We start from the raw sequence: 10,384 nt of genomic DNA on the forward strand, positions 1-10,384 counted from the left end.
GGCCTAGACCCTTCTTCAGAAGAAGGGTCTAGGCCCAAAACGTCAGCCTTCCTGCTCCTCTGATGCTGCTTGGCCTGCTGTGTTCATCCAGCTCTACACCTTGTTATCTGTTATTCTCTGATTGTTGTTTTTAAATTGATGACCCATTTTTACTGACTCAACAGAGGAAATAATTTGTTTTAGTCACTTTATCGTAACCTTTAATCATTTTAACAGCTTCTATTATATCTATTTTTGGTTTCCTCTGCTGTTGTGGAAATAATTCCTGGAGTCAAAGTGTCTCCTCATAACCAAAATTTCCCATCCCTAGTATCATGCTGGTAAATTTATTCTCACAGCACAGACATCCAGAAAACATCCCTAGATACTGACAATCAGATGAATTATGGCCATTTTCCCCATCCTAAAGTGACAATGTTGAGACCTATCTCACTAATTTCATTGCCTGAAGTCAGAAGCTCCTGCCGTACAGTCCTTGAATCTTTGAGTAAAGCCTGAACTCAAACAGTCACTTAGCAGTGATTCCACAAATCCAGAAGTAGATTTCAGAGAGAAATTGGACCTTTTTTGAAAAGGTAAGAAATGGAACAATTGGAATGTTGCACAAATCTAATTCCTGTAGGAAAGTAAGAAGATTGGATTTTGCAAATTTTTTAAAATCAATATATTGCCAGAATTAACTATGATAATCTCAAATTAGAATTTACATAGTCAACTGTAAATACATGTAAATACAATAAAAACAAACAAAAATATGCTGATTCCAAGAACTTTGCTTGGCTTCGTACTCATCAAACAATTTATCTTAGCCTTCTGCCTGTGAGAAAAAGTCACTGTGAGAAAAGTAACACACCATACAAATGATTATTCTTGATATGTTTGGTTCCTCTTTGTACCCAATGGTGACAGTGTTCCCTCCGATTTTGGTTGCCATCACTGTCGTAGAACATCTGTACTCCCCTTTAAAGCCGCTTCACCGTTAAACTCAAGCCCAACATGGCATTCTTCACCATACAAGGTATGACAGGTTCATTGTTTATATTGTCTACCCTCTGACATTTCTGGATGAGCATGTCCAATTAATATTGAGCTGCAAGCAAAGTTCTGCTGTGGATCCATGTCCATGAAGAATTACTTTAGATTCTGCCAACTCATTTCATTTCAGACCTTTAATTACCATCAGAAATAAACTTTCACTTCTTCCATCGGTCTGATACAAGACTTTATAGTTAGTAATGACGTGTCTGACCTTGATATTCATGTATATACTCTACTCGAGTGGTATCTACATCTTAATATCAAACCTTTGCTTGCGACAAGTAGCCAGTAAGCTTATGCTGAAAAGTTACCAATTTGTATAGCCTTAAAAGCCACGTCAATTAAACAATGCCAAATTCGAAGGGACTAATTGACAATATCTAACTATTACATCTTTTCAGTACAATTGGCTTATTTGACTGGGCAAAAAGATCTTGAAAGTAATGCATGGCTTAATGAAATAAATCAAAACACAAAGGGTGAGAGGGTGCTCAAAGAGTTAACTTCTTGAACACATTCTCTCCTAAAGCAGGTCAGATAGGCATGACTTCTATCTGAAGAAAGGCTGTGCGATTAATTGCACAATTCATGTTTTGCAGGCCAAGGTCACATCGCGTGTAATCACCAAGTTATACTGCAAATCTTTGGCGATGCGACCAAGGTCTAGAAAATAAGGTATTGCGCAATAATCTCTAGACCATTTCAACCTTGCGTGCTTGCTGACATTATCGTTTTTGCCTCACAATTTCCACTTTTCCAGGGTTCAAAGCCACTGGAAATATAAATTAGGTCATTTCAAACTTGGAACTCAGTCTACAAATAAGAACAGAAGTATTTAATCAATTAACTTAAGAACAGACAAGCAAGATTCAACTAAGTTTCTGTGGTTCATGCTTGCTGATTTACTTTCACTTGCAAATCTACTTTTACTCTCTAATTTTCATGAGTTTAAATTTCATCTGTTTGACTGAACATTGAGGTAAGCTTAACAAGATGAATGGGCTTTTCCTTGTTCTCATCTTACACCATGTACAATGGTAATGTGGTTTTCCTATTCTAGTCTCCAATTCCATTGATTAGTGACAATGTTTCCTATTTAATATCTTGGACAGCTCACTGATATAGTACACTTTTACAGCAGACTTTTCTAACTGACTTTTTTTATATTGTATACATATTTTGTGGTGTGCCCTTGGAAACTTAACCAATATAATTACTCAGTCATAGGATATGTTACGTGATAAAGCATTAAATAATTATTGAGGATGTATTCTAATACTTTTCTCATTAATCAAATTCACTTTTCAACATTGGCAAATCATCAGTTGCTACCTATGTTTTCTGATTTAACCCTCCCATCATGTTTTAGTCTTTACTGTATGCCCAGTAGTGGGAAGCCAATACCTTATATGGTTAAGTCACAGGGCTGTCTGGTCCTACAGATGTTGATGGATAGATCTAGTGCCCTGTTGCTGTACTTTATTCTCAAAATTAGTGAAGGATGTTTGTGGATAATATCAAATAAAATCAAGGCTTATCTGTGTTCAAAGCTCAACTTCGTATGAGTCACCTTAAGATAATAATTCCATTGTCAGTATTGCTATCCAGTGGATTTGTAAGATACTGTGTAAATGTGTGTAACCTGGTGAAATAATATGCCGTCAGTTCTCTATATCAGCTGACTGCTGTAGGGAACTGTTGAAAGGACGTTAAGAAGAAAGGTTGATGCTTTCTTTAAAACTGAACAATTATTATTCCTCCCTTTCTAGCAGGCAGTATGTTTGCCACAGAACTGCAAAGACATATTTAGAAATGAGGGAAACAGCTATATAAAAAATAATACATTAATAAGTAATTTAAACATTACTTTTAAGCAAAATGTTATCTCAGGAGTATTATGACTTTTCAGTAAGTTCCAAAACATTGAATCATTATTGTTCTAAGACATTCCTCTTGCTGTTCCAATTTGTTATCCACACAGTAAGTCCACCAGTTAGTATTTGTATTTTCTACTATAATCTTACAATGATGTTTTAGTCTTCACTGTGATGAGAAATTAATATCTCTTGGATCCCCAATATGCAGTTGCTCAAGTCAGCGTATAACTGAACATACATAAGCAAGGGTGCTGGTGTTTATAATCTATATGCAAAGTTAAGTTATTTCTATTACGACAGCAGTTGAGTTTCAACAATTGTCAATGTGACCTCAGAGCTAGGGAGAGAAACTTAATCAGGATTCCCAATTATTACTAGTCAGTGTGACTGTTTAAGTGTTTGGTGATGACTGGATTAGTTCTCCTTGTGATGTCCCTGCAAATGAACAATCTCCCAATATTTCATGGAAGGTGCTAGAAGGTAAGTAACACATGTGGAATTATAACCCACCAGGATTCCACATCTTCACAAGAGAAGGGAGAATATTAGCAAAAGAGTCAATTTGAAGATTGATTAATATCAGTCTCATGGGCATTTAATAATTCAAATCATGCTAGAAATAGGAAATGTATTTATTGGGGTGGATCCACTGATCATTGGAATTCCAATATCATATTTATGTATGGGTCCTGAGGCTACCTATATTGTCAGTTTGTCTGCTGGTACAATCTTCCAGGCAGCCTTCTATTTGGCCCCTTCCATGCTTATCATTCTATTAGGATGGTAGGCTGCAGGACCAAACAGAATGCACACAGCAATGTCATCAGCACCCACAAGGAGAGAATGGATGCTGGCAGAGTAGGCAGACAAGAATGATGGCACCTCAAAATGGAGTCTCTTCAACTTCCAGCATTAAATTTATAAACTAAATAAGATCAAAGTAGCAGCTAGTAAAGAATTTCAAATGTAATTCCCATCTCAACAAAGAGAGGTGATGGCCTAGTGGTATTTCTGCTAGATTATTAAACAAAAGACCCAGGTAATGTTTTGGGACTTAAGTTCAAATCCTGCCTTGGCAGATGCTAGAGTTTGAATCAATAAAACAGTAGTCTAATAATGAATGTGAAACCGTTGCCAGGTGTTGGGGGAAAAACCCAATTGGTTCACGAATGTCCTTCAAGAAAGGAAACTGCCATCACTATGTGGTCTATCCTATATGTGACTCCAGACCTAGTGCAAATGTGTTTGACTCATAACTGGCCTCTAGGCAATTGGGGATGGACCTTAAATGCTGACCCAGCCAGTGACACATAGATCGTGTGAATGATTTTTTTTTGAAAAAGAAACTTGTTTAAGGCCTACCACACATACACTAACATTGATGTTTAGTTGACATCTAATTAAATTCTCCTTTCTTCGGATAGGTTTTCCAATCTCACAGGTCCAGCAGCCCGGTGAATCTCAGGTTCTCCAGCCCCAAGGCATTCTCTACCTCCAACAGAAGAAGAGACACTCCCGTCAGGACCCTTATGCTTATTTTTCTGCCATGAAAGAAGAGTTTCACAAGTACAGACACCAGCCTGAGGATGAAATGGCCATTCTAGATCACGTGGATCATGAAGAACACCAGGGGCAGGCAACACAGCTCTAGTTATAGTTATTAGTTACAACAAAAATACTTGACAAGATTTGTAAATCTGTGTACAGAATGTGTTTCTTGCTCAAAGAAGTCAAGTACAGACTCTGTGGTAGAAATTAGCTTTGTGGTCTCAGTTGTGCAAACAACCGTGCTACAGTGCTATATTCTTAGCTACCTACCCCACAACTAAAAGTAACCACCCCATATTCGTATATATCCCTTGAAAGGCCTACTTAAAGGTTGGCAATGTTTTGTTTCGTCAACCTGCTTAGTTTAACTGCTTGAAAAAGAAATGGTGTGAAGCAACATGTAGTTTGTAATAATTTTGTTTTGTCAAATCTATAACAACACTTGGGGAACATTTAACTGTCCATCAGTGTCCCCTCCAAAATGATTTCATAACAGCAAAGTGACAGAGCAGTCAATGATAAATTGAACTGAGATGATACACTTTTTTTGACAGATCTTCCTGTTCTATGATGTCTCATTTTCTGATAGGTACATATGCTATATTTCCATCTACCACTTAAAATGGCACCATGTCAGATGCTGAATTTATTGCTTTTGTACAGCATATGAGAACAATGAGTAATACTTCATTTGCCATAAGATTTGGAATGATAGTTGAGAGTGCTGAATGGCACATGCCTGCTATGGTTTTATAATGCTCTTTTCCCCCCTTATATTGTTTCTGCTGAAAAGCCCAAGGACCTATTTTGTTGGTCTCCATTCATTATCATAGCTTTGAGAAAATTGTTGTTGAACTGCTCCAAAGTGGCTTTAACTTCTAGATTTTAAGATTTTTTTTTTTCTGTTGATCAACACCATAGTTTTTGTAGTGGCATATCTGGTGAATGAATCTAACTTACATTATAAGATATCTAACCAAGTATTGGAAATTCATTCAAGTAGTGTTATGGAACATTCAGTTATGTATAGGTAAGCAAGTGAATGGAATAATTTGATTACCTTGTTCAAGGTGGTGTTAAGACTGTTACACCATCTAAAACAAGACTGACAATGATATCTGTTAAAGTATTATTCTGGTTTGTCCTTACATTCAGCAAAGACCATCAGCTTTTTCGCTGGCATGAGTCTAATTCCTTTTTCATATCTGGTAGTTTACCAGAAAAGTTTGTTGTCAGAGTCAAATGATCATAAATGGGTGAATTCAGTTTTTTTCACCTTTTCCTGTACTTCCAAAATCTGTAATAATTCTTCACACATTTGTACTGGCAATAAAACAGGTCTTTTTTTTATCCGTGCATCTGCGTATATCACCGGGACAGTAGATTCCTTCATAGATCCTGTGACAGGTTAGCCACATGTGGAGACCAATGCAGGCATTCATTGAAAGAACTAATTTCTGTATATTAGGAACTGGTAATCAATCTGACTACTTGTGTTCAGTTTTTATTAGGCTTGTTAATATTCTGTACTTAAGACAATTGTCATTATCAGTGCCTGTTAGTCAGAAAGACATAATCCAATGGATTATCTGTCTTTCAATATCCAATCAGAAGATTGATTCAATTTTTTTTGAAGGAAATTTATTGAAAATAGCAAATCAAAAATGTTGCAAGAGTAAATCTCCTTAAGCTGACTAGACTTTGCAAGTTTGATAGCTGATTGGATATTCCAAAAGCAAAATTAACCTAGTATTCAGACATAGACTAGTAAAATATGAATGTAATATCAACATTGTCATGGTTAATTAGGCATTTTATAAACTAACAATTAGGAAATAAACTAAACAACATTAAGAGATTTTATCCTTAAATATTGAGGGAAAAATGAAGTGAGGAAAAATGTAGAGGCTGTAAAATGAAATATTGCAATAGACAAAATTCATTGTTACTTGCCTTTTACCAGATTTTAGTTATATATAATATTTGATAATGCATAACAACCTCTAAACCTTTGTAAATCTATACTGATGGACAGTTTCAGATAACGGTAACCTTCCCTCCTTCATTACACCACCTTTCTCTTTTTGGATATTGGCATGTCGTAATGTGAATAAAATAAGCATCAAACTGATGCAATCCAACAGAATTTCAGCAAAATCCAAAAACAATGCTCAGTAAAAAGCAATTTTCAGAATGTACCTTGATGTTGTATTAGAATTCATGCACAACAATGATCACCCAACATTTTCAAACTTTTGTTATCAAATCACATCATTTTCTGTAAGCAATTATCACCAAATCTTGCAATTTGTGTATTTACTGCAAAAACCCATTTGAAATGTAAAATTAAGCAGCCTTGGAGTAATGGTCAATGTGACATTTGTATCCTTGTAATCTATCGAGGAGAGATTTTAATGACATGTTCATGAGTTCATGGGAGTAGCCCATTTGTTAAAGCATTTCCATAACTCAATGTTTCAGATGGGATATCTGATAAGTAGTCTGCAGTGATTTATATGTTTAGGAATATGACTCACATCTTTCTGTTGGTTCGTGATGCTGTTCTGCTTTAGACAGTGCCATCAGAGTACACTTTAACATGAACTTGTATATGTATGAATGAAATGCTTGTCAGTGACTACACAATTGCAGGACTATTCCGCTCATAACATTCTGCAATATTTTTCAAAGAAACCTTCGGACAATTTAAACTGAGAGGGAAGATCTTTCTGTCATATCATTTAAATGTAATCAGTACATCAAAAGACAAGTGCAATGTACTTGAATCATGACTTCCAGCTCTGTATTTAATTTTTTTCTTGATTTGATGTGGAAACATTTTTAGAGAACAACTGTTTAATCAGAAAAAGTATTGAAATTGATAAATATGAAAAATATATTTATAACAATGTATAATTAGTGCGGCATCTGCCTCACCAACATCGAATAGGGACAATTTCTCTTAGCAAAAATCTTTATGTACTGAGATGTTCATTTTTACAGATGCTTTATTAATGATGCATGCGGCTTGGAAGTCAAGTATACTTCGAAGAAAAGTAGAAGAGAAAGAAAGTGAAATTAGCCTAGAAAAATGTAGAGGAAATAAACTGTAGGATATTAAGATAGTTCTTGTTTATCAGGATGATTCTGCTGCATGGTAAAACTTCAGGATGTATTTGTTGATGTGGGCATTAGGGAATGAAGTGTAGAAGGCTGTGAATGCTTCAGTTTTGAAGAGCTAGAACACGTAGTTGTTTTTTTTCTTAAATTGAGTATCGAGGACAATGGGGCAAAAATTAACAACATGAGTTGAGACAGATGAGCTACACTCTAAATGAATGGTGAAACAGGCACAACAGATGACAAAATATCTTTCAGTTCCTGTTGGATTCCTGTCACATTTTGAATATTCTATTCTTAGATATGCAGGATATCTTATGTTTCCAACATACTGTTGCTTTTGTCTAATCAAAGTAGTCATCATGGATGGTCAAGCATGTATAAGCCTAAAGAATATCTTGGAGGATCAGTTTTGATACATAGTGGAAAGATTCATTGCATGCTGAGTAGCTGAATGCAATTAACATTTTTTACCGAGTGAGGAGTAACCATGTACTACTTGGAAAGTATAAAAGGCAGGGTTGGATCATGATAAAAAGCACACTACTTTCTTAAGCTAAGACTAATGTACGAATGAAACGAAAACAGAAGTTGCTGGAAAAGCTCAGCAGGTCTGACATCATCTGTGAAGAAAAATCAGAATTAACATTTCAGATCCGATGACCCTTCCTCAGAACAGCGGAAGGATCACTGGACCCGAAACATTAACTCTGATTTTTCTTCACAGATGCTGCCAGATCTCCTGAGCTTTTTCAGCAACTTCTGTTTTTGTTCCTGATTTACAGCATCCACAGTTCTTTCAGTTTTTACTCATGTACTAATGTGGTGATAATTTGTTACAGTTCACTCAGGGAGTCTGAGTTGCTGTAGTAATATGCACTTTTCGATGCATGTCATAGTCTGGAACAATGGAAAGCAATGATCGAAGCTCCAACTTTCTTTACATTACATGTCTGGCCAGGAATCTCTCCCACTCTAATACTTGTCATTGACATTGCTGGAACGATTTACAGATTGGCGCTCGAACTGCTTGGCCATGTTCATTACACACCTTCCTGGACCATCAGGTCCTGGAGTAAGTTTTGAACTAAGAACATCTGGCTCAGAGAGAAGGACATTGCCCACTCTGCCACAAGAGCTTGAAACTCTAATGTAAGGAAAGTAAAATATGTTAAATCAGCAGTACTAGTCATAGCTTTTAAGTATGAGATGATCCAAGTGGTCCATGAATAGGACGAACTCATCACACAGCAAATTTGAAATTCTTTTGGAAGGCAAATAAACCATTCAGAGCTATCCTCCCTTTTCCAGAGAATCACGCGTCGAATCTGTTTCACTCAATTCCTTCTCCATCCAGAATTGCATTTAATTATCAGCCTCACTTACACTTTGTTCACTTTAATAGCTTCACTTGTAATTCATTAATCCATCTTATTATGAAATGAACTATTTCTAAAATCATAGAATTGTGTTATATTTCAAAAAAAACAAAGTTTATTTTCTTGTGACAGGTAGTAAAGATTCTTGGTCTAGGAAGAATGTTCAGGGAAAAAGTATAAGGCAATAATGTTATGATGAATAAGTGACCAAAAAGTACGAATGGACCAGGCCCAACCATACAGTGATTATTTACTGTGAGCAATTTTAGCCCCCTTTTCTAAGGAAATACATACTGGCATTTGGAGGTAGTCCAGAGAAGGTTATTCTTGGGAATGGAGCAATTTTCTTCGAAAGAGAGTTGAGTCGGTTGACTCATTGGAACTTAAAAGAGTGAGAGGACACCTTACTGAAACACGTATGATCCTAAGAGAGTTTGACAGGGTAGATGTGGAGAGATTGTACAGACTCCAAAAATTGCTGTCGAATTCACGCCATAACAGCTGTGAGTGTTGTTATCCTCACCTTTTTGCTTAATGCAAAATCTGGCCCATTGCTCTCGAATTTCCTCAGTAACATTTCGGCTCAAATTATATTACTATTACTAAATTCTAGATTCTCCTTTAATTCTACCTACTTCATTATGATAGTATCATAATTAAAAATTAGATGCAAATTAGCCACTGACTTTATAAGCTGTTCAACAAGTACCTCCACATAAGCCTCTCGAAGTATTGCACTACCCCTAATCTTTTCTGCTATTTTTCCCAGTCAATACCTAAGTAATTGAAATCCCCAAGATTAGTATCCTGACTGTTTTAATAGATCTTTGTGATCTGCAAAACATTATTTGGTTACCCACTCCCACTGTCCAGAAAATCTATAAAAATAATAAATACTTTTTCTATCCTTGACCTCAACGCACAGTGTTTCCTCAGCTTATGTCAAGACACATTTCATCTGATTCTCTTACCATTATCTCTTTTCTCAAATCATTACTTTCCATTTTGTTTCCTTTTCAATTTCATCTTCCTCCCCGTACTATGACAACTCCAAACAAAAATCTTTTGTGTTATCCAAGATTTAAAGTATATCCAGAGTACAACTCAGCTAACATTTTACAAAGCATTAGTCAACCCTCTGGTTTGCCCAGATCTTGGCTCACTACTTTCTTCATGAGGGCAATTATAGGCAAGCAATAAATGATGGCTTTTCCAGCGCCATCCTTATAATTTAAATGTAATCAGTACATCAAAAGACAAGTGCAATGTAATTGAATCATGACTTCCAGCGCTGTATTTAATTTTTTTCTTGACTTGATGTGGAAACATTTTTAGAGAACAACTGTTTATTCAGAAAAAGTATTGAAATTGATGAATATGAAAAATAGATTTATAACAATGTATAATTAGTGCGGCATCTGC

General features: G+C 35.9%; 1 protein-coding gene across 1 annotated transcript in view; it reads left to right on the plus strand.

Annotated features, from left to right (window-relative positions):
• The window catches only part of igsf9bb (immunoglobulin superfamily, member 9Bb), a 565,867-nt gene extending 558,456 nt beyond the window's left edge, over positions 1-7,411 (plus strand). The window contains exon 20 of the mRNA XM_048615582.1: positions 4,340-7,411. Coding sequence (XP_048471539.1) covers positions 4,340-4,566 — 227 coding nt within the window. The 3' untranslated portion in view covers positions 4,567-7,411. The remainder of the gene's footprint in view (positions 1-4,339) is intronic.
• The last annotated feature ends 2,973 nt before the right edge of the window (positions 7,412-10,384 follow it).

The sequence above is a fragment of the Rhincodon typus genome, chromosome 32 (assembly GCF_021869965.1).
Source record: "Rhincodon typus isolate 14 chromosome 32, sRhiTyp1.1, whole genome shotgun sequence".
Classification (NCBI taxonomy): domain Eukaryota; kingdom Metazoa; phylum Chordata; class Chondrichthyes; order Orectolobiformes; family Rhincodontidae; genus Rhincodon; species Rhincodon typus.